This window comes from Euprymna scolopes, chromosome 25, assembly GCF_053919585.1.
Source record: "Euprymna scolopes isolate OS-2025 chromosome 25, ASM5391958v1, whole genome shotgun sequence".
NCBI classification, from domain to species: Eukaryota; Metazoa; Mollusca; class Cephalopoda; order Sepiida; family Sepiolidae; genus Euprymna; species Euprymna scolopes.
In genome coordinates this window covers 34,983,166-35,009,495 of record NC_136506.1, presented here as the reverse complement: position 1 = coordinate 35,009,495, position 26,330 = coordinate 34,983,166, and the positions used below count along the sequence as shown (strand labels likewise).

At 34.8% G+C, this 26,330-nt stretch overlaps 1 protein-coding gene across 10 annotated transcripts in view; it reads left to right on the top strand.

Moving 5' to 3' along the window:
• Positions 1–26,330, top strand: part of LOC145247326 (uncharacterized) — a 489,868-nt gene that overhangs the window by 252,663 nt on the left and 210,875 nt on the right. For 9 of the 10 annotated variants that reach the window (XM_080108978.1, XM_080108981.1, XM_080108973.1 and 6 more), the window contains one exon: positions 2,834–3,065. In XM_080108978.1, the coding sequence (XP_079965104.1) occupies positions 2,834–3,065 (232 nt within the window). Of the gene's footprint in view, positions 1–296; positions 2,768–2,833; positions 3,066–26,330 lie in introns of those variants that run through there. The other variant, XM_080108982.1, reaches the window with a different exon arrangement.

The following is a 26,330-nucleotide window of genomic DNA, read 5'->3' as shown; positions in this document are numbered from 1 at the left end:
TTTCTTTTCCCTGCAACCTCTTTCTCACAGAAGAGACATTGCGAACCTGTCCCTGCTTTAGCATTTTCATGGCAAGTGTTCGTCTGAGCTCCAATCTATGGCCCCCCCCCCGGCCTGACTTTCACAAAAAACACTTGTCTAGTTGAAACCACTATCAATGATTTCCCCCCACTCTTTATCTGTGTCTAAACCTAAACGTAGATTCCATGAACAAAGCTTCTTTCTAAGAACTGCACGACTGAGGAACTCTGTTCCGTTTTCCTGCTGTCAAACTGACTACAATATGACTGTCTTCAAGTCCAATGTGAACAAATTCTTGATGAGTCATCCCCTTATGTAATCTAATTCACCAAATTTCCACTACTAATGAATACTACATGTTCCCCATGACCATTGTACACACATTAACCCTTATCCTCGAAGGGTTTCCGGGCCTTGATAAGTGGTGACTCCTTTGTAAAAATATATATAGAGAGAGCTCTTGTTTGTTAAGTTATATCGGTTGATAAGATAGGGGGAAAATCTCACTTAACTGTAACTTTTGAATTTGGAAATTGTTACTCTTCGACCTGCACAATGTCGGTCAGGCATTACTCTTAGAAAATTGTACAATTTTGATTTTAACTTAATTGATTTTGGTTCTATTGTTATTTCTGGTATTTGGGGGGGGGCATTTTAGACAGTTTTCTTGTAAGCTTAACTGTAACATGCTGCATTCAAAAACAGAATCCCATGTGTTTTTTATTCAAAAGCTTTTTCGGCTATTTACACCTTAAGAAGAGGGCGGCAGCGGAGGAGGGGGTGTCCTTTGTGTTGTCTATAAACACGTGCTCGGCTTGTTATTGTATACCTTGCTTCTCTGACTTGAATAACTTGCGGTGGACGACATTATTTTATTTTCCTTTTTTTCCTTCCTAGGCATTTAACGTCGTTGCTCCCCTTATGTCATGTGACCAGCTTTTTTATTTCTGTATTTCTTATATATATATATATATTATGACGTTGATGCTTAAGACGGTGCGTGAGTGTTGTTGTGTGCGTGTGTATGTATAATGAATAAATTGACAACCTCAGTCGAGATCACTTATGTGTGTCGGGTGGCCAATCTACTCCAACCAACATAAATACCTGTGGCCGGTAGTGGATAAGAAGAAAAAAATGCTACTTACATTTTGATACAACTTGGAATGTGTGTCTTATCTGACGTAGAAAGATATTATATATAAACAAAGGACCTATATGCAATGTACACCCGGATACTATTTCGCCGGCCGTTGATTATCTTCAGAAAATAGGATTCTTGTCAATTTTTGGATTTTAATTTATCTCGAAATTATATTTTTTAAGTTACGTGAAAATAGGTGGACATATGTACACACCTTGGTAAAATTCCTTGAGTGCATATTAATGTAGCGGCTTAACAATTCGGAAAGAAGGATTTCCATTCATAAATTTAATTACACGCACACACACCCGCATATATACACGCACACACACCCGCATATATACACATATCCACACAAACGCACTCAACTATACATGCGCACACACACACACACATATACAATATTTAAGTGTTTATTTCAGCAATGCTTAATACACAAGTAGATCTCGCTGGTAGAATAAAATGAGTTTGCTTGGTTGCTTAGTTGGAATGTGATACAAGCATGACTGTAGCTTACTTGCCATAAACATATTTTGTACTAGCACTGTGTGTGTGTGCATACATGAGGATCAGATTTAGCGTGAAACTGCAGTAAAGTGTTGAGATGAGTTAATTTTAAATATTTATTATTTTTTCAAGGAATATAGAAACGCCTTTGGAATTTTACTTTGTATTCCATCTGGGGTAACTAGGGACAATTATCGGTTAGGTTCATCATGTAACAAATATATTCGAACGTAAAGAAACGATTTCTTTTTTTATAAAATAAAAAAAAAAACATTAGCAAAGAACATTTCAGTGAAAATGTATAAATCATAAAAAAAAGTATTTTTAAGATTTGAAATAATTAAAGACAAAATTAATTCGTTTCGGTTTATTAAAGCCATTTGCCAGTGACACGCAGAGAACTTTTTGCAGGGCAGGTGTTCAAGGTATAAAAAAAAAAAAAATAAAGACTGCAAAAATATAGTAACGAACGTGTCTCGGTGGGGCACATACCTATAATACATTCCTCTGAAAAGGGCACTTTGAAAACAGGAGTAAAAGGGGCACGTGCTTGGGCATCCCTATCACCCCACCCCCATCTGCATGCCCGCCCTTGCCATTTGCCGTTTTACAAAAACGGCAAGAAACAGTGTCAAGAAGTAGTTTTTAAGAACACCAACTGCGCTAACAGTTTTTGTTGTTTTTATTTTTTTTTTTTTTACTTATATTACAAATGTTACTTTTTAAAAGTTTTCTTTTAAACCAAAAATTGTAAAAATGGATGTACTTTAAATTGTTTCTTAAAAATCCTTTCGACCGGCAATGTCTCTCCACACGGGCAACGTCGGGCGAATGTAGCTTTTAGACGAATAAAACGTGTCGGAATGTCTACGCATTATTAGACTTACCCCTGGGCCCTGCCCACCCACTCGTCTCCTCCTGTAGAGAACCCCACCCGGAATAAAGGAATGCTGTTCTCACTTCCCCTAGAATTACTTTAAAAAAAAAAAAAAAAGAAAACAGTTCAATGAACAATGTATATATAGTTCCAGGTGGATTATTTTACAAATGGCTTTCTGGAAAAAGAAATCCAAAACTAAAGACTCTTTTTCAAAGGTATGTATTTACTTTTTTTTTGTGTTTTTTTATTACTTATATGTGATTATTATGCTATATTTTCAGCATGGCCATGATGGATCTACTTATCCAATTGGCTTCGATAAAGCGCTTGAATCCTTCGGGATATCTTCTTGTTGCTTTATCAGAAGAGAGTAATCGACCCGTGGATTACAAGGCCAACCAGCCGGTGGGTTTAGTGAAGGCGCACAGAGTGAAACTTATGAGTAAGGAACGCGTTAAAACTCAGCAAATGTCTCACGCGGGGAAAAACGGGGAGAAGCAGCTTCCTTTCGAGGTAACGTCTGGTTATTATTTTTTATGCACCTTCTTAGAAACTTTCTATTCGTGTATATATATATATATGTGTGAATTATAATTATTGATTTACTTTTTTTCTTCTTCTATTGGTGAAATCGCTCGTACGATAATCAAATGTGGGTGTGTGTTGACACATAAGAGAAATTGTAAACAAAAATCGACTGTAGAAATTAACTGGTATAATTTATTCAAGATTAAACTATATATATATATATATATATATATATATATATATATATATATATAATGTTTACCTGTTTTTGTTTACTATCTTGGTTGTTGTTATATTCATAATTCGATCAGTTTAGTCTGGCATTCCTCAGGTGTTATATATATCTAGATAGACTTCCTTAAAACGTACTTGGTTTGTATATACTAATCGTAATCTATTAAAAATCTTTCTCATAAATAAATTTTTGTATAATGAAAAATATTTTTTTTATGTAAATTTTATAAATTTGGAAAAGTGCAAGCTCAATGAATGCCCTTTTATTGGGATTCAGAGCATATATAGTGTAATATAATAATTCTCCAAGTTCCAAATATCAAGTTTACTCAGTTATTTATTACTTTTCAAAAAGTATCCGTTACAATATTGTTTCAGTATTGCGACCAACAAGTCTACAAAATTATGTTATTGCTGTATATTAAGTCACGTACCTTTTTAGATGTTTACCTTAAAAAAACTTATAAAAACACCATTTTGGACAACTTACATTGTTCATGTAATCGACACACTCCGCCGTTCCTTCTCAGTTACGAATTAGTATACTACATGATATATAATCTCGGACAAATTGGTATAAGTGTTCTCTAATGGGCCAGGAAACCGGGGGTCAATCTTCAGTCAAGTCATGCCAATAACTAAAAAAAAAAAAAAAAAAAAAAAAAAAAAACAACGCTGTACTTGATGCCCACTTTTTAACCTCGTAAGATTATAAGGGAAAGATCAAGGGCTAGTGGAGGAACGATAGAAACGGTATAGCCACTAATGAAAAGGAAGCCTTTGGATCGCCTTCGACTAGAGTCGGTCACTTAGCTTTTGTTTAGCCGATCTATCTGAAAGGATATATATATATATATATATATATATATATATATATATATATAAGCTGAATGTCTGTGTGTGTGTCTGGTCACGAATAGGCTCCTATATGGTTGACTATTTAAAAAAAAAAAAACTGATTACATATAATGATAGAAGATGTATCGAGACACAGGAATGGGTATGTTTGATCTGGCAGAACGGTGGTTCATTAAAATTGTGGGGTCTGCGTTCGCGCCTGGTCCACAAAGTATGGAAATAAAAAATTTTAAAATTAAAAAAAAAAAAACGTTAACAAGTGTTTTTGATATAGATGTACATAAGAATACTTTGATAAGCATGTTTTAACTTAAATAGGGATGGTATAATAAAATTGTGGGGTCTGCGTTCGTACCTGGCCTCCATAGAATGGAAATAGGCACAAACTTTAATAAAGACTTTTCATATCTATCTGCGTAAGTATACTTTGATAATTATGTTTCAATTTGAAGAAATATGGTATAATAAAATTATGGGGTGTTCGTTCGCACCTGACCTCCATAGAATGGAAATATGTCACAAAGTTTAACAAGGTTTTTTTAATAAAGATCCACAGAATATTGTGACAAGTGTTTCAGTGTGAACAGGTATGGTATAGTAAATTATGGGGTTTATCTATTTTATTTTTACTTTCATCATATTTTGCTTTGGTTTTGATACCCCCAAATTCAACCCAAATTTACAACCCTTCCTTTTCATAACCTATCATACTTTCATAAATCAGAGTCCATTTTCTGTAGGCTGTTCTTGAACCCAGTCAATGACGGGTACTTTTGTTATATATATATATATATATATATATATATATATATATATATATATATATAAGATTTAATTTTCAGCTGTTAAGATAAGCCATCGATACCGTCGGTTTCAAACCTGATAATAGGGAACCGTTTTAGATCCCAATATCAAGCTCTCTTTAACCGATCTCTCCTTTCAGATAGATCGGCTGAAAAGAGCTGGATATTGGAACCTAAAACGGTTCCCTACTATCAGGTTTGAAACCGACGGTATCGATGGCTTATCTGATCTAAACTTCTGAAAATAAAAATATAAATATTACGCTCTTATTTTAAATTTTTTTTTCCTCCAAATATAACTAAGTATATATCATCAAATAATGGGTAACCAAAGGCTCAAGAATTAGCCATTGTCAATTGAATGATGAACAATATTATAAGAGGGTTGGGAAAAAACCGAGAATAGGCAAAATTTGATTACTTAACAGCAATGGCTTACAAAGGGTTGATTCTCGGGGCCAACTCCTAGAATGTGTGCTAGTAGCGCTCTGCAAAAAATTAGCAAATATGTTAGTTGACTATAACCTTTTTGCTAGATTTCTGGAAATTAAGCTTTTTCAACAAAATTAAAAGTTACAGCCAAAATCACTCTGACTTCCAGTTTCTAATCCACAAACAGGACGACAGTGGCAAACAAGATATGATCCCTTCTGATGAATGATTATCTTCCTTTCGGATAACGTGAAAGACCGCCCCCCACCGCCACCATGACCCAATGTTAACAATAGCTTCCTTCTCTGCTTGACCATGTCTAATTATCCATCCAAATGGACAGTCGAAACCGGAAGTCAAACCGAGCAGATAATATACACAATAACCAAATTATTTTTCTTTCTAATATTTTCTTCAAAATCTATTTTTATCTATTAACCAAAAACATACTTTTTAGATATGAAATAGATGTACGTTGAGCACTCATAATAATTTACCTTGATTTCATTAAAAAATGCATGAACTGTGACATGTTTTCAGACATTCTTCTTGCAATACTAAAATGTCTTTTTACTTCTACATTATTATTTTTTTTATTTTTTATTAATTTTTATTATTTTTTTTATTTTTGTTATTTATTTTATTATTTATTGTTATTATTATTGTTACTCACTAAAAGTTTTCACAAAGGCTATTATCAAAGAATTCTCTTTAAAAACAACCTGTGGCGTTCCCTTGAGTCTGAGTGACAAGTTTCCTCAGCTTTCCAATGCTCATCACCTCTTTCGATAATCTTTGCAAATTAGTTTGTGTTATCACAATAACCGTTTACCATTAATTTTTCATTGGTAGAGACCATTGGTCTTCACTCTAATTTGGGTGGCAATAAGTCTCCTCAAAGTCTGAGTTCTCTTCGCACTCATCCAGTGATGGTCTGGTTAGTGCTTTCTCTCCTTGGTCTTTCTATTCTCCTTGACCCTCCTCGATTATTTGGTGTGAAGCCAGTTTATGCCGAATTTTTTGGAGAAGGGGAGGGCAACTTACAATTATGTAGTTTCAGTTCTCATGATTGCATGTGGCCTTTCTTTGTGTTTTTTACATTTTTATTAGTTTCTGTATGTCGGGCTCACGTCTATTAGTTTCCACATTCCAGGGTTTTCCTTAATATTTCAGCCATTTTCATTATTGTTATGCGTTGTATTTTCTCAGTAATCCTTCCCAGTCTTTTTCTTTATTATTATTATTATTAAACTTGTATTATATCCTTATTATATAGAAGTATTAATATATAAAAGTAAAGTGACTTAATTTTTGCCATCTAATTTATATATGGGTTTGTGGTATGTACAGACCCACATATGTAAATTTGATAAGAACTAATGCTGTGAAAAAGAGCCACCCTTTCTCTAAATTCACTTAAAGATATTAATCAATATCAGAGAATGGTTGACTCAACATAGTGAGAGAAGTTGAGAGGAATACTTAGATACAGGGATACATGGCTGCTGCTGATGATGGCAATCTTTTGTCTTGTGAAACAATAGTGTTCTGCACCTGTATTGGTGCACTGCAGCGTCTGCTATGTCTATACAGTCGAAGCTGGTATTGTCTCTCCAGATGCAGGCCTGAGTGGGCTATAAAAAGACCTAGGTTTGCCCAATTATCAAGGTCCCTCTATCGATGCTGCAGACAAAGTCAGATGGAAGGGCAACCCAATACAGTCAGTCAGCTGTAGGAGTTGCTGGAAAAGTGTTGCAGTGCTTCACCATCCACTTATCGGGACTCGAGACCATATTTTTTGTCAGGATTTATTTCCTTAACTTTTACCTTTCCCAAAGCATCCACAAAGCAGTGGAGTCATTTGTGCATAGCTGGGGAAAATGTGGAAACATTTTCAATTTTGATGAAAACAATGGAGATCCTCATCGTAGTTATGATCGTATCGAAATGAAAGCAAAATCCTTGAGTGATGCTTCTTTAAAAATGATTCTGGTAAAAATGCATGCAAATTCCGTAATGATGAAAATTTGAGAATATTTCCAATCTTGAGGCAAATGAAAGCGATCCTCCTCGTATGTATGGTTGCATTAGACAGTTAATTAGAATGATAAAAACAGGATTTCTGCTTTAAACTCAATCCCAAAACTAAGATACATTTTTGTGTGATTAAAATATGTACAGAAATATTCTTAACGAAAGAAAGTGATTAACTCTCATTTCTATCTCTACTTTTATATAAATATATTTTTGTGTGTGTTTGTTCCCTATGGACTCCAAAACGACTGGGCTAATTTTTTTTTTTTTTTTTAAAATTCAACACACTTGTACCTTATGTGCCTGGGAGTGTTCTTAGATAGGTTTTGTATCGGAATGCTCCCTCCCTCTGATAAGTATCGAAAATCGATAATCAAAAAAGAAAATCTTATTAAAGGAACAGTCCGATTTTGACCAAAGTTAAATCTTCTCAAACGCAAATGTGATGTTAGGTTGTATAAAAGTGTTCTCACCACACAAGCAGAAGGGCACAGTGTATAAAATCAACGGTTGGTTCTTTGATAAGACAGGGGCACATTCAAAATAAATGTTTCTGCTTAGAGCATAATTGAATCGTTGCACTGGACTTTTGCATTTAAAATTTCAAGCCATTATATAAAAAAAATAATAATTTCATAAAATCAACAGTAGGTTCTCTGAAGTGCGATGTAGAATATAATAAACTGTAGACTCATTAAAAGGAAGTATGTGAAACTTTCTCCCTGTTCAACTTGGTGGGTTCCTGACTAGAGCAGATAATTGATTTGATTTGACGAATGAGCGATTTCACCGATTTTAATAACAATATTGGAAGTGGGGAACATTCATTGATCCATATTCAATCCTGAGCAACGTCGGGTTTCCCTGCTAGTTTAGAAAAAGAATAGATTTTTTTTTGTGCAGGGGAGAGGTAATCTAAATAAGTTTATATTATTTGGGGAAGTCTCCTTATTTCTATATTATTATTAATTATTGTATAGATGTAAAGAGATTTATTACTTTGCTATCTAATTTACATATTTGTTTGTGGTGTATACATATATGCAAATTAAATGACAACTTTTAAAGAGTCACTTTTTTCTCTAAATGTTCACAAAGCCATTAATAAATATTAGTTGTTGAATCACTGGGAGAGAGTGAAAGAAATACATAGCTAAGAAAATGATGGATGACTTGTTCAGTTAATTATAAATTACATTTAATTAAAACAATTAAAATAATGAAAATGATATTGTAGTTTGCTTGAAGCATTGTGTGTAGTATGAAAGGAGTTGTGTTTGGAGTCTATGACAATGTGGTTCGTAGGAAACACTGGACACATTTTACTAAATAAAAGAATGACAATACTAGCAGGACCTGTGGAAATTTCATAGGGTACTCATTCATATGTAATGTATTTATATTGGATTCTGTAGATAGTCAGTGTAAATGGAGATGCTCTGATATTATTGTAGCTATTTTGTTAAAACTGCAAAAGTATTTATCTAAGCTAGCAGGGATGCCCGGCATAGCCAGGTCGTAAAATACGCTTAAATATGATATTTTAATTCTTGCAGATTTCATATATATTATTATAGAATTCATGTTCTATCAATTTATATATATTATAAAGTTGTGATATCATATTTAAGCGTATTTTATGACTGGGCTACGCTGGGCATCCCTGCTAGCTTAGATAAATACTTCTGCAGTTTTAATAAAAGAGCTATGATAAAATCAGAATGTCTCCATTTATGCTGAACATCTACAGAATGCCAACATTGATATATTACATATGAGTCCCCTGTGGAATTTCCACAGGTCCTGCTAATCATATATTATTATGATATTCGAAAACAAGACTAAATCAAAGGAAAGTTATTGTCATATTTTTGGCCAGGATTGCCAGATTGGCGTTTTTAACGCTAAATTTTGTGAATTTGGTTTTTTAGAATCAGTTTGGCTTTCATAAATTATATTTGGCATTTTTCTAATCGTAACACATGGACTAATTAAAGAACCTGCAGAACACGTACATCAAATCCGTTTCCAAAGTCGCTGGAAAAATAATAGGATTCTTCTATCGATCTGGTTGATATCTCACTGGTGATGCAATTCTCTACCTATATAAGAGCCAGGTACGTCCAAGGATAGAGTATAGCAGGAGCTGCTAGAAAGATCTTATCCTGCCTTAACAGAGTTCAAAATGGACTTTTTAGCCTAATGGGGAATGTCCTTTTCTCTTCCCTGCAACCTTTTTCCCACAGAAGAGACATTGCGAGCCTGTCTCTGCTTTATCGTTATTTTCATGGCAAGTACTCGTCTGAGCTCCAATCTATGCCCCCCCCTCGCCAAACTTTCACGAGAAACACTCGTCTAGCTGAAACACTCTCAATAATTTTGCCCACTCTTTATCTGTGCCTAAACCTAAACCTAGATTCCATGAACAAAGTTTCTTTCTTAGAATTGCAGGCATGTGGAACTGTCTTTCGTTTGCCTGCTTTCAAGCTGATTCCACTATGGTCGTCTTCAAGTCCAATGTAAACAAGTTCTTGATGAGCTGTTCCCCTTAAGTAATCCAATTTACCAAATTTACACTACTAACGATTACTATGATATTGTCCCATTGACTACCGTACTCTCTTTGACCCTTATCCTCGAGTGGCCTCTGGGCCTGGATAAGTGGTGACTCCTATGTAAAAATAAATAAAATAAATAAGATATAGGTTCTTTTAATCTTTACATTTATTTTATAGTTGAGGAAAAAAAAAAAGTTTGACTTGTTCAATGTCATTTGGTTTCATCAAGTTTATCTTTAGACTTATCTTATCTCTGACTTTTTCACCGGTTAAGATTTGACATAGAAACAACAAAAAAACAATAGTCATTTTCTTTTGTTTTCTGTCAGTCTTTAATGACTTGAATACATTAACATGTTTTAATAGTTAGTTTACAAAAGGTGTTTATACTCTGCAATATAGAAACGGGTCTTCACTTGGGAATAAGAAAATATGTCACCATACACATTCACACACTTGCAGCTGAATTGTCTCAAGCCGCAGGGTAGATTGTTCTCATCCTGTCAACTGTGGATCTGCAGCATAACGGCTTAAGGTGTTTTGATTAACCATCAGGTTTCGGCTAAGAACAAAGTGTAGTATCTGTTCTGATACTGCACTTGCTCTATTCTGTCCTCTTTCAGTGAAATGGAAAACTTTCTAGACTGAGGCAATTTTGATTTTTGTTCTCATCCAGACTGTCCCTTTTGGTGGAAATCGAGTCTAGCTTATTGTTGAGATGGCTTGTTCACTATTGACTGTGCAGTTCTAGGGGGTCTACCCTCCAAGGATTTGCCTTCTTTTGAAAAGGGGGTTAGTTTATTGGTAATTCCCTCAGGCGACTCTAATGCAGATGAGGCTGCCCAGGCATTTTTTGTAGGCCAGAATGCTCTTTCTCTAGGATGCTGGTTTTTCAAATCCCTATTTCTGACCCTTGTGTTGCATCATCCAACTATGAGAAAGATAAATATTGAACTTACACAAGCTGTGGTACAGAAAGTTTATGTCCAGTTGTCTCGAGCTCAAGTGCAGTACCAATCCTGATGTTGCACTTAGACTAATCTGTTCTCTCTCTGTGAATGAAAAATCCTTCTAAACTGAGCCAATTTTAAATTTTTGTTTCAGTCCAGGGCGCCTTTTTTTTGGGGGGGGGGATAACTGGATTCTCTCCATATTAAAATCAGATTTTTGTCTAACTCTGCCCTCTTGGGGAAGACAAATAGAAACAACCAGTTTTAAGGGAGACTCTTCTGGAGGTTGAAAGTTCAGTCCGAACTACAACTGTTAATAACTAAGGATAATATAATTAATAGTTTTACCCGGTCATGGCTGATGGGAGGAGAACAAGTTACCTCTATGGATTAAAAAAAAAACAATTTTTTAACCTCATGAATAAGCATTATGCTGTGAGTGTTTGAGATAGTTAAATTAACTGTTACTATCAAAGGATATTAAAATCTCTGCATACAATGCACTCAAAATAACAGTTGACCTAGAAAGTTGCAATTCTTTCTCCTTTGTCAGAAAGATCACTCATGGAATGCGATTATTAATTAATAAAATAATAGGTTGCTGAAAATAAACCCAAGTACCATTTTCCACCCTCTTTTTGTGATTTGCTATGAGATTTATATTAAACTAGCCTGGGTGCCCAGCGTTGCCTAGGTGTTTCAAGGTGTGTGTTGAGCAAATAAATAAAAGATGGTAGTAGACAGGCTCAAACCTGTACCGCAAAGGAGGAAAAGAATGGGGAAAAAAAGAAGTGACGTCTTTGCCATTGCATTTATCGCCAAACCGGAAGTGGCGAAGGTTTAAATTAAAGCTAGTCAATCAAAGAGAGGATGACTTTCCAAAATATCTGCGAAAAAAGCGACCCCTTCTTAAAGAAAAGTGCCCAGTTGAGAGTGAAGGAATTTATGTTTTTGGCCAATTCTTAATATTTGTCGTGCGAAGGGTCGAGCTTCAAAACAATACTGATCTCATGAAAATCTGTCACCTCTGTTAAAAGTTTAAGCAGACATACATACATTTAAATAGACAGGTGAGATTTATATTATAGACTAACCTGGGTGTTCCCTGGGTGTTCCCCGGGTGTTTGGAGGTGTGTTGAGCAAAAAAAAAAAAAAAAAAGTGGTAATAGGCAGGCTCGAACCCGTACCGCGAAGGAGGAAAAGAACGTGAAAAAAAAAAACGTAAATGGTTGGATCATTCTACCGTTTCAGTAGATATCTTACTGCCAATGCAATCCTCTACCTATATAAGAAACAAGTACGTCCTAATATGGAGTACTCTTGCCACGTCTGAGCAGGTGCTCCTCTTAGGATCCTGTCCTGTCTTAAGTGTTCAAAACAGGTTTCGAAATCCGATAGGTGATGCATTTTTCTCTTCTCTGCTACCTCTTTCCCACAAAAAAGAAGTCGCTAGCCTGTCTCTGCTTTATTATTATTCTCATGGCAAGTCTTCATCTGAGCTCCAATCTACACCTCCTTTTGCTAAACTATCACAAAAAAAAACACTCATCTAGCTACAACCACTATCAACAATTTCCCCACTCTCTATCTGTGCCTAAACCTAAACGTGGATTCCATGAACAAAGCTTCTTTCCTAGAACTGCCCACCTGTGGAACCCTGCTTGCTTTCCAGCTGACTACAATATGGTTATATTCAATTCCAGTATAAACAAGTTCTTGCTAAACAGTCCCCTTAAATAATCAAATTATACCAAAATCCAACTACTAATGATTACTATGCTGTTAGCCCAATGATTACTGTACACTCATTAACCCTTATCCTTGATTAACCTTCGAGCCTTGATAAGTGGTGACTACTTTGTAAAAAATATTTAAAAAAAAAAGCATTTTTATGCAACCAGCTTGAACACTGTGTTATTAGTGTCACTATGGTTCTGTTATTAGTGTCTACATCTGTGTTAAATTTTTCATTTGTAAAATTAAGAATCTCCGTGTTATACGATCCTTCTAAACTGGGAAATGACACTATATAGCCAGTTCTCCCAACCTGCATTCGTTACATAATGAGCATCGTCTCTCTATTAATCTGTTTGCTGATTTTGGACTACTGTCTCTTAGCTATTTACCTATATTTATATAAAGTCAACCATGTGTGTGTGTGTGTGTGTATATATACTAGCAGTTCAGCCCAGCTTTGCTCAGGCCCTATGTACTGCTCATAACTTTATGTGCATATATATATATATATATATATATATATATATATATATATATATATATATATTAAAAAGTATGAATATGTACGGTAATACCTTTCTATATAATAGGCTTCTTTAACTACCATAGACAAAAGTTGGTAGAGAGCGCAGAGATCGAATTTTTTAAACCTTTGACCCCTTAACATTTATTGTTTTGGGCTCAAATCAAATTAAAATGTTTGACACATGTCTAAGTAATCTACATTTAAAATTTTAAGTGTTTCGACGCAGAATTCGCGGAGGAGATTAGTAGAGTCTGCAAAGGTCAACTCTGTAAACTTTGACCTCTTGGCAGTCAAATTTTCGCCCAACAGCTGATTAAAAAGCTTGCTGCATGTAAAATTTCAAATGTTTAGACCCAAAATTGTGTTAATAGTTTTGCTAGTGACCGCAAAGGTAAAATCTTTTGAACTTTGACCCCGTGGAAGTTAAATTTTCAGAAAAAAAAAACAATTAAAAAGCTTGCCCTATGTCTGAATACACTCTCTGTAAAATTGTAAATGTTTAGACCAAAAATTGGCTGAGTAATTTGATAGAGACCGCAAGGTCACTTATTTTTAAACTCTGACCTCAATTATGACCCCCATAACATTTGCTTTTGGCTCAAATCAAATTCTAAAGTTCGATCTATGTCCAAGGAACATATATCTAAAATTTCAATTGTTTTGACCCAAAATTGGTGGAGGAGTTTGGTAGAGTTCTTAAAGGTCAAATCGTTGAACTTTGACCCCTTAACAGCCACATTTCTGGCCGAAAACCAATCACATAGATTTTCCCAAATCTCAATCTCCCGTATGTCAAATATTGAGTCTGTAGACTGAAAATTGACAGTTATTTGGTAGCGAAATGTATATACACACACATTTTAACTTATATATTAGCATATCAACACGGCGTTTCCCGGGTGTTTGGAGGTGTATGTTGAGCAAAAAGAAAAGTTGTAGTAGGAAGGCAGGCCTGAATCCATACCATGAAGGAGGAAAAGAACAGGGAAAAAACGTGACGTCTTTGCTGTTACGACCACCACCAAACCGGAAGTGATGTAGGTTTAAATTAAGGCTAGACAATCGAAAAGAGGGGATGACTTTCAAAAATATCAGTGAAAAAAGCGACCCCTTCCTGTAGAAAAGTGCCCAGTTGAGAGTGAAGAAATGAATGTTTTTAGCCAATTTCTCTGTATTTTTTGTCTGAAGGGTCGAGCTTCAAAACGATACTGATCTTGTGAAAATCCGTCGCCCCTGTTAAAGGTTTTAGGCAGACATGCAAACATACATACATACATTTATATATTGTTAGCTCAAATCTTCCACGCAAACTGATTAAAAAGCTTGCCCTATCTCTGAATACCCTTTATGTAAAATTTCAAATGTTTAGACCAGAAATTGTCTGAGTAATTTCGTAGAGAACACAGAGGTCAATTTTTTTTTAAATTTTGACCTCTATCATGACCCCTTGACATTTATTGTTTTGGGCTCAAATCAAGTTATTAAGTTAGATCCATGTCCAAGGAACCTATATCTCAAATTTCAGTTGTTTATACTCGAAATTGGTGGAAGAGTTAGGTAGAGTTTTCACAGGTCAAATCGTTGAACTTTGACCCCTTAACAGGCAAATTTCTGTGCGAAAACGGATTATATAGATTTTCCCAATTCTCAGTACCCTGTATATTAAATTTCGAGCCTGTAGACTGAAAATTGACAGTTATTGCATAGGAAAATGTGCACAAACACACACACGTTCACTATATATATATAGTTTAATACTTTCTCTCTAAATTTAATCTTCATAAGAGGACACAAGGGTGATGGAAAAATGTCCTGTTCCAAATCTGGTATATTTATAAGTATTAAAAATTTTTAAGTTAAAAAAAAATTCTAAGTATTTAGGCGATAAAAAAACAACAAAAAACAAATCTGGGACAATGCGGGGTGGGAGGGGCAGTCACTTTGTTTTTAAAAAGCTTTATTTACAACAAGTTATTTATGACACTGCTAAAGAATTTTTCTAATGTCCATGCCTGTTTGTACATAGATAACTACCATAGGCCAGCAATTCATTTTATGGTGTATATATAGGCCAGCAATTCATTTTATGGTGTATATATAGGCCAACAGTTCATTTTATGGTGTATATATAGGCCAACAGTTCATTTAAATGTCATTTATGCTAAAAAAAGAAAAGAAAAAAAAAAAGTAATAAAAAAATATTGTTAGATAAAATATTTCCAGTAAAAATAAAATAAAATAAAGCTAACGGACCCCCACCCCCCACCCATACACAAAGTAAACATTGCTCTATCTCAAATTCTAACATTTGGGGGATTTTGGAAGTCTGAATTAACCCCATCTCATTAAAATAAAATGAAACTGCTGCACTAACCTTAAGGCAAGTTCAACCGGCTTTCTCCAAAGGAGGAAGTTTCATGGGAGTATGAAATTCACAAGTGATCCTCAGTCGCATGTATATCCCCTTTAGGGGAGATAATGGTTTTTTTTTTTTTTTTTTTTTTTTTTTTGCAACTCTTGCAGGGAGGTGTTCACATCCCTCTATACACAGCGCCTAAATTGGTCACCCATCTAGTTGTAATGTGGCAACAGTACTCCATCCTTGGACGTACTTGGCTCTTATACAGGTAGAGAATTGCATCAGCAGTGAGATATCTACTGGAGCGGTAGAATGATCTCACCATTTTTCCAGCGACCTTAGCAACAGATTTGATGTATGTATTCCATTTTAGATCGGGACTAAAGGTCAGACCCAGAAGTTTGTCAAAACATGGAGCCTCTCCAAGACGAGAGCCATTCATTTCAATTGATGCCAGACGGGGATCAGAGCATTGATGATGTAAAGATAGAAGCTTGTTTTTAGATGCATTAAAATTAACCAGCCACCTCTTTCTCCATTGTACCACATGCTCAAGATCAGAGGAGAGAGAGTCAGAGAGAACTTGGTCGTTTATGGCCTTTGAAGTGTTGCCATAGATGGTAATGTCATCAGCATAAATGTCTACAAATGATCTTAGGATGTGATTTGGGAGATCATTGATATAGACAAGGAAGAGAGTTGGACCCAGCCTGAACCTCTGAGCGACTCCAGCATTAATACTGTGAGCTTCTTATTTCTGCCCATCAACCACTATTCTTATGAACCTATCAGAGAGAAATGATTTCATAATTGAAAAGACATTTCCAGCTATACCGGAGCTGAAGATCTTGTGGAATAGATCGATATGGCATACTCTATCCAAGGCCTTTAGTATGTCAAGAGCAATTACCCTAGAAAGGAAGCCTCCATCTAAAGCTTCGTTAATCCTGTGAGACATTACTGTTAGCACATCTGCTGTAGATCTAGCAGAACGAAAACCATATTGCCTGTCACTAAGGTCATCTTTGCTGAGGTGGTTGACTACTTTATTTAACAGCTTCCAGCAACTTACTCATGGCGCACAGGAGACTTATTGGTCTGTACTGAGAGGGAGATGAGCGATCACCTGAATTCTTAAATACGAGGCATACTTATGGGGTTTTCCAGGGTGGTGGGAAATAATTCTCCTTAAAACAACGCTTAAAAAGCTTTCTAAGTATGGGAGCTAGTTCTGGTTGCTGTTTTTTCAGCACTATACTTGAAATGTCGTTAGGACGAGTTGCTTTACTGGAATTAAGGTTTTTTTATTAGCTTGGAAACATCATGTAGAAACATTTATATGTCGCATAGCATGTTTTCAGATACAGGAGGAAATATGGAGAGTTGGCAGCCTTGATAGCCTAGCGTAAAATTAGCTGCAAAGTTCTTGGCAAAGAGTTTAGCTTTGTCTGATGCTGACGAGATTAAATCAGGTCCTTTGATAATGGTTGGGATAGAGCACACGCTTCAGTTCAGGACCCTGTTTGCTATTTGCCAAAACTAGTGGGAACCAAGCTGTTGCTCAGCTACTTTGGAGTTAACAAACTGAGCATACAACTCTCTCGCCTTCTTTATTACTCTTTTACAGTGGTTGCTAGCAGTCTTTAAAACGGATTTAGTCTCAGTATATCTATTATGTTGGAAGCAATTGAAAAAGTGATTTCTGCGCCATGGCAGCAGCACATTTTGGAGAGAATCACGGTTGGTTGTTAGGTTTTTGCTGGAATATTTTGAAGGGTATGAATCGGTCTATGCCTACAATTAACTACTTCGTTAGGTCTGATACTATAGAGGACACATTCTTTTTAAACATGGAACCTAATGTTGTTGGTTTCTCTTCGATGGAAGATGAACTTGGATCATGAGAGGAGGATGTAATCATTCAGGCTAATCGGTATTCCCTGGCAGTGCTCTACATAACGACAGTTTGCACAAAAAAAAAAAAAAGAAATGGCTAAGTCCGTCATTTGCACTCCTCCCCCATTTAACTCCGAAAGTCCACAAGGCCTTAAAATATATAAATTTCAGTTCAGCACCATGCAAAAGTGCTAAATAGACATACACAGAAAATTTGGGACAAATGTGGTAAAATAGTCTCAAAAATGGAGTGGTTTTATTAGCCCTAAAAGAGCCCCAGGGGCACACCCAAGAGTTATTGTGAAGTATAGACAAACAAAATTATATAAAAATCAGTTAGTTACAACTTTTGATCCCAGAATATTTCAACTGAAATAACCAGGAATAAACATAATTTCCAGCATCTTTCTCTTGTGCAGCTAATCAACTATTTGAGGAATTGTGTGTTGATTCCTGGTTGTTAGTTTCTGTGTGAAATAATTGTCAAGAGTTACATTGATTAAAAATATAAAGAAAGACTTGATCATTAAAATTTCAAATACTGTTGTTTGATATATGCTTTGTTGTTGACAGTAATTTAGCTTTTATGTTGAGCTGTTTTTCTAAATTTTTCAACTATATATATATATATATATATATATATATATATATATATATATATAAAGGTAAAAAGAAAAAAAAAATTATTTCCACCCAGTGCCGGTCTCCTCAAACAAGGTGAACTTGTACGAATTTAAATATTTACATTTATTAAAAAAAAAAAAAACACCAGAAGGTAATAATATAGAAGGTTTAAAAGTGTTGCAAACTTCTATATATTCTATGTTTGTTATTGAGTCCTTAGATGTGTGTATCAACAAAAGCGTCTATCCTTGTCATTACGTGTGTGGGAGGCGTTTGTGTTGTGCGAGGTGTGTGTGGGTGTGCAAGACCTACAATAAAACAGTTCATTAACATCAGTTTGTGTAGCGGACAAGCAAACAACATACCTCTCTCCGTTGTGTTGTCTTTTCTCATTATTCAAGTTCATCTTCCATCAAAGGAAACCAACAATAGGGTGTGTGTATATATATATATATATATATATATATATATATATATATACACTTTATTTTCGTTTCGTAGTTTGCGACAATTTCTTTTGATGCCCACATTATGCTAAGTTTGCGTTTCTCTCAGCTTTCAAACGCATAGACGATATCCTCCGTGCTCTTGTCTAACTCTCCTCTCTGACTCTAACTTCTAACTAAACTCTGTGTCTCAAAATCTATTCGATTACATCATTAATACACGTAGCATTAAGATCACCTGGTGCCATCACTAAATCATCCCAATACTGAATTCGTCTCGATACATATTTTCAAAAATGTTATTCTCCAAATGCTGAACTTAGTCATTTTTTTCATGCTTCGCTCACTGTGCACTCACGGGGGACCATGCATGCTTCACTTGTTATTTGTAAAAATACCTAATTCGCCTCAATACATATTTTCTAAACATCGACAACGATCTAATTATAATCATCCAGGCTACTCTGCATCTCCCGGCAGTGCACTTTTCCATCCGTCATGGTTTAAAAAAAGTGTATGCACATTTTTTTCTATGCCCTCTTATTCTATTTTCCTTAGCAACGATCATAATAATATTCGCTCAGGCTACTCGGCATCCCTTGGCAGGGTTCTACATAACAAAAGTTTGTACAACAATAGTTTTGAATCCAGTATATTTCAACAGAAAAAAAAAAAAAAAACAGGAATAAACATAATTTCCAGCATCTTTCTCTGGTGCAGCTAATCAACTATTTGAGGAATTGTGTGTTGATTCCTGGTTGTTAGTTTCTGTGTGAAATAATTGTCAAGAGTTACATTGATTAAAAATATAAAGAAAGACTTGATCATTAAAATTTCAAATACCGTTGTTTGATATATGCTTTGTTGACAGTCATCATCATATCTTATGGCAATAGAAATTAACCCATCGCATGGCGGTGCTGTTTGCCTCCTTAAGGTCTTGGTTTGAGCAATGAGGACCCAATCGGTAGTTTTCCGTAAGGTGGTGCATCGTTTGTACCTCTCCACATGGACATAAAGGTGAGGTGTCTAGGCCACACTTGTGGAGATTGTCTTTTGTTTTGCCTTCTTTGGCTCTGGCTCTATTTAGAGTCACCCAGTTTTTTCTACCAGGGTTTGAACCCTGGGGGAGTGTTTCTTTTGGGTCTGGTAGGGATTCATTTTTATTCCTGCTGTTATAGTCTCGCCATCGTTCCATCCTATAGGAGGCAGCTTGCCTGGGATCGATTTCCTCTATATTGATGAAGCTACTGCAAGATTTTAGTCTTTGTCTCACTGATTGGTGGCCAAACAATGAGTGCCTGTGGTCGTTAAGCTGTTTGTACCGTTCCATTCTGGTGATGACTTCTCGCCTGATATGTGGTGGTGGTGGAATACCAGTTAGGCAGTATAGAGCTGGCAAGGGAGTTGGTCTTAGGGCACCAGTTATGGTCCGGTATGCCTTGTTCAGCTCTACATCAATTTTATGGGCATGGCATGATCTTGCCCATACTGGGGCACAATACTCCGCTGTGGAATGGCACAGTGCGAGAGCTGTTTGCCTCAGTGGTTTGGGGTCGGCACCCCAATTGCTGGTGGCAAGCTTACTGAGAAGGTTGTTTCGTGATGACAGCTTGCCTTTCAATTTGGTAATGTTTTCTAAAAGAGAGTGTTCTGTCCAGAGTTACCCCCAGGTAGACTGGGAAAGGTTCATGTGTAAGCATGTTGTCATTCCACATGACTCTTAGTCTCCGATTTGCTTGGTGATTATTAAGATGAAAGGCGCAAACCTGAGTCTTATTTGGGTTTGTATTTAAGTCACACTTTTTTTGTACCTAGAGAGAGTGGCTAGGGCATCAGAGAGTCTTCTATGATATCAAAACTATTTGTCTGGGTGGCGATGCATAGGTCATCTGCATATATATATATCTTTGTATATTTGCGTATTGTGGTTGGTCGTTAGTGAAGATATTGAATAGGGTTGCAGCCAAAACTGAACCTTGTGGGAGGCCATTGTTTTGCATCTACTCTTTTTGCCATCCATCTCAACATGGAAACGTCGATTACTAAGTAGACATTCAATTATGCTCACCAATGCTGAGTTTTATATCATTTGACAGTAATTTAGCTTTTATGTTGCAATGTTTTTCTAAATTTTCAAATATATATATATATATATATATATATATGGTAACATGTTTTTGACACATGATGGGGAGATATGACGTCGAGGATTTCTACGATCGTTTTTATAACCACAGATAATAACCAACTAATCAGAAGCTTCAAAAGTTACTATAAAAATGTCGAATTTTGGATTCAATCAGTTCGCCGTCGTCTCTGTCACAAACCTGCATTTGATTCTTCGCCGCCATCTTTGTTACTAAGAATTACTTAATACTCAAGGGCGTAGAAAAAATATATGTACATTTTTTTCTATGCCCTCTTATTCTATTTTCCTTAGCAATGATCATAATATTCGCTCAGGCTACTCCGCATCCCTTGGCAGTGCTCTATATAAAAACTGTTTCTAACAACGATAGATTTGAGTCCAAAATATTTCAACTGCAAAAAACTCTGCATTTGTCAGGCTTCGTTTGCTACGGATGTAAACAAACAATTGTATTTTGAATTTTGATGACCAAAGCTTTTATACTTATTTATGCTTGCCGAATTTCAAATAAACATTTCATGTAACTCTTCACAATCATTTAAATGCAGAACGAGCAACCGGGAATAAACAATTTCCAGGGTCTTTCTCTGATGCAGCTAATCAACTATTTTAAGAATTGTGTGTTGATTCCTGGTTGTTAGTTTCTGTGTGAAGCAATTGTCAAGAGTTACATTAAGTAAAAATATAAATAAAGACTTGATCATTAAAATTTTAAATACCATTGTTTGATATATGCTTTGTTGGTAAATGTTAACAGTAATTGAGCTTTTACGTTGAGTAGTTATATATATATATATATTTGAAAATAGTTTCTGAAGATGACGCTTCGCAGAACGTCTGAAACGCGTTAAAAACGATTTCAATGATTTAAAAACATTATTACAATGATCTAAACAATTCTCAATGAAAAACCAAGACACGGAATAATAAAATGTTAAAAAATACACATTGTTGGTGACTACCCCCTTATTTAAATATACATCTTTCTTTCGTTGGAATTTCTTAACTCATTTTATATAAATACATATATATATATATATATATATATATATATATATATATATATATATATATATATAATATAAAGGGTGAAAAGAAAAACAATATTTCGACCCAGTGCAGGTTTCCTCAAACAAGGTTAACTAGTCAGGTCTGTAGTTGACTTAGAAGTCAGCTACAGACCTGATCCGAGAAGGCCCGCATCGTGGCGAAATAAATTATGAGATTGGGCTAATTTTGTGTTGGGTTTTTTTTCCTTATGTATGTTATTGTGATGAAAAGTTACTTGACTGAATAGAAGATGTTTGTTTCTTGTATTGTGTAAGAAAATGCTCCCAATGGCTTGACACTAAATATTTAACAGATTTGTTTTATTCTTTGGATAGAAATAATTTTAGTTCTTACTAGCATGAGTGCCCAGCGTTGCCCGAGTCTTTGGAGGTGTGTGTTGAGCAAAAAAAAAAAAAAAAAGTGGTAGTAGGAAGGCAGGCTCGAACCCGTACTGCGAAGGAGGAAAAGAATGTGAAAAAAACGTGACGTCTTTACTGTTACGACCACCACCAAACCGGAAATGACGTAGGTTTAAATTAAGGCTAGACAATCGAAAAGAGGGGATGACTTCCGAAAATATCAGCAAAAAAAGCGACCCCTTCCTGGAGAAAAGTGCCCAGTTGAGGGTGAAGAAATTAATGTTTTTAGCCAATTTTTCGGTATTTATCGTCTGAAGGATTGAGCTTCAAAACGATACTGATCTTGTGAAAATCCGTCGCTTCTGTCTAAAGTTTTAGACAGACATGCAAACATACATACAAAGATGTGTATATTTGTAGCTCAAATTTTCGACCGATTAAAAAAGCTTGCCCTATCTCTGAATACCCTTTATATAAAATTTCAAATGTTTAGACTAGAAATTGTCTGAGTAATTTGGTAGAGACCGCAGAGGTCAAATTTTTAAAAACTTTGACCCCTATTATGACCCCTTAAGATTTATAGTTTTGGGCTCAAATCAAGTTATTAAGTTAGATCCATGTCCAAGTAACCTATATCTAAAATTTCAAGTGTTTAGACCCAAAATTGACGGAGGAGTTTGGTAGAGTTCTTAAAGGTCAAATCGTTGAACTTCGACCCCTTAACAGCCACATTTCTGGCCGAAAATCGATCACATAGATTTTCCCAAATCTCAGTATCCTGTATATCAAATTTCGAGTCTGTAGACTAAAAATTGACAGAGTTAGTGCATAGGGAAATGGACACACACAGATCCACAGACACGTTCGTTTTTATAGATATATGTATGCTTTTTTATTTTATTTCTATTGGAATTCAGAACTGATGCAACTCGTTTTTGTTTATTAGATTTTTTTATAGTGGTCATACAAAAATTGTATTTAGAATAGCATTTACAATGTGGCAATTTAGGAGGATGCTCCCCTTAAAAATACTGTTTTTACTGTAACTTCTGCGATGATGTTGCAGCATTATTTTCTATTTCGGTTTGCAAGATCTTCATTCAAAGTTTATTAATATAATCTTTTAAATTAATGTGTGTGAAATTATGTAAACATCGGAAAACTCCTATGTAGATTAATCTACGTTTCAACGATGTTAATCGCCTCATCAGAAGTACAATAATGACTTAAAATAGGTAAATGAAGGAAGATTTAAAAATACATTAATTAAAAAAATATATATAAATTACTATAAATTATTTAATTATCATGAATTATTTAAGTATCATAAATTATTTAATTGTCATAGAATATTTAAATATGGTATATTATCTAATCATAAAATAATTAAATATTCTATGATAATTAAATATTCTAAGTCCTAACGAGAGGCTTACCATCGTCAAAATGTTGATTAATTCACATTAGGTTTTTCTGAAGTTTTTATAATTTCACTCATAATAGCTCTACATATGTATGGAGCACTTTTGTAAAAATGTCTTTTAGTTAAATACATGTTAACTTATTTAGTTATATACACACTGGTATGGTGTCCCTCTCAAAAAAAAAAAAAAAAAAAAAAAATTTGCAGTCCTTAAATTGTTACAACTTGTTCAATTTACAAATAATTCATTGAGTAGAAGTTAAAGAAACTCCGGGTTTGTATTACTGTACACATAGATTCGAAAAAGTTGTCAAAAAACAATTATATAACAAATAAATGTTATCTAAGGCAAGATAAGTTACTTTTCTACCAAACTGGATATGTTTTTAATGTTTTTATTGATTGTAACATGTTTATTCAGCTCGAAAAACATACAGTGTTTACCGATGTATTGGAAAATTTAAAATGGCGCCCGAATCTCTCTTTGACACGGTAAGTTTGGGAAATGAAGTTATAAATAAAAAACTAGACAAAATGCGGTTAAAAACTCGCTCAATATATATTACCGTGACATAAGCCGACATATATTCGGTGGGTTTTTAACAGTATTTTGCATATTTTTCTTATTTTTAACTCATTTTCCCAAACTTACCGTGTCAAAGGGAGATTCAGGCGCCATTTTAAATTTTCCAATACATCTGTAAACACTGTATGTTTTTTGAGCTGAATAAACATGTTACAATCAATAAAAATACTAAAAACATTTAGTTAGGTAGAAAAGTAACTTATCTTGCCTTTGATAACATTTATTTGTTATATATTTGGTTTTTGACAACTTTTTCGAATCTGTGTGTATAGTAATACAAACCCCAGATTCGTTGTCAGAGACCTCGAAAAAGTTATCAAAAAAAACAAATATATAACAAGTAAATGTTATCAAAGGCAAGATAAGTTACTTTTCTCTCTAACTAGATATTTTTTTTGTGTTTTTATTTAATGCAACATGTTTATTCGGCTCAAAAAACAGTGTTTACCGATGTATTCGAAAATTGCTAATGGCGGGGCACTCTCTGGTAAATACGGTAAGCTTGGGAAAATGAGTTAAAACTAAAAAAATAGCAAAAATATTGTTAGAAACTCGCTCAATATATGTTACCATGACATAGGCTTACATATATTCGGTGGGTTTTTAACAGTATTTTGTGTATTTTTTTAGTTTTAACTCCTTTTCCCAAGCTTACCATGTTTATCAGAGAGTGCCCCGCCATTTGCAATTTTCAAATACATCGGTAAACATTGTATGTTTTTCGAGTTGATAAACATGTTACATTAAATAAAAACACTAAAAAAATTATCCAGTTAGGTAGAAAAGTAACTTATCTTGCCTTTGATAACATTTGTTTGTTATATATTTATTTTTTGACAACTTTTTCAGATCTATGTGTACAGTAATACAAACCCGAAAATCGATTAAAAAATGCTGACAAATAAAATGAACAAAAACATGAAAATATCCTTTGCATTTGAAATAATTTTACAATGTTCGTAAAATTAATAAACTCAACTCCTCCTACTCAATACATTTCCACGAAGAATTGGAACTACAAAAGCCCTGCAACATTGACTCTACCATATGAGTCAGGGCTAGGGTTGATTTACAAACATTTTGAAATTACTCCTAGTCTTTACGGTCCTGGATATGACCTTAAACTATATCCAATGGTGAGGCCCCAGCTTGCGAGGCTTTGGGGAGTGTGGAGCCACCCTTCAATTGCCATTGCTCCCAGGTGCACTCTGACCCGGAATGGTAGTACCTGTTAGGGTTCCAACTATGGGTTAAATAAAAACCGACTTGCAAAAAACAAATATATTCTATTAAAAAATTTTTCCTCAAAATCTTTGGATTCGGCATTAAATAACCTGAAAAGGGTTGATATGCCGTAAAACAATCAACCAACAACCAACATAGTCTTTACCTTTTATTAAATTTAATTTATCTTTTTGTTAATTGGTCCCTTGACAAAGGAGGCACTGGACCTAGTAATTCACTTCCGTTTGTTTGTTCGTTTTTTCGCCCTTTTCTCAATAACCATGCCTCGGATTTCTTTTTAAATTTTGCGCAATCTTTAGTCACAGCAAAAGTAAATTTTTGCAAGAAAAGATTTTCTGGGATAACTCTGGTTATCCCCTTAAGGGCCATTATAGGAGTAAAATTGCCCCTAAATCGTTCATCTGTTTGAGCTTTTCTCAATAACTACTCTTGAAAATTTTTTTTACATTTGGCACAAGCATTAGTCATGGTGAAAGTAAATTTTTCACTTATGGAGGGGGACCCCGCATGCTCGGCTTGTTTTATTTCTTTTCTGTAAACTTTACCGTTTTAGGAGTTGTCACTGATACTGTCTTACCACACACACAGAATAAAAAAAAAAAAAAAATCATTAAAATTTAAAACTAATGTTATACTTATTGTTTATACCCGTCCTTGGAATAGATGTTCTACTAATTCTCTTTAAACGTGGTGTCTAAACATGATCCTTCTTAACAACTTGTTGATTTGATTCATTAAAGATAGGTGTGTGCACTCATGCGTCTAATTCTCTAAATAACAATGATCTGGCATGATATTAAACAACAATAGAGAGTCGGTCGGCTGTATCGAATTGAGGATATTAGTTTTTATCAAGAAATATTAATATACTAGAAGGCCGACCGGCGTTGCCCGGTCTTAAAGTACGCATAAATATTACATTTTAATTCATACAGAAACTGAGATATGTATGCGAGTATTATGTCTTTTCTAAACAGT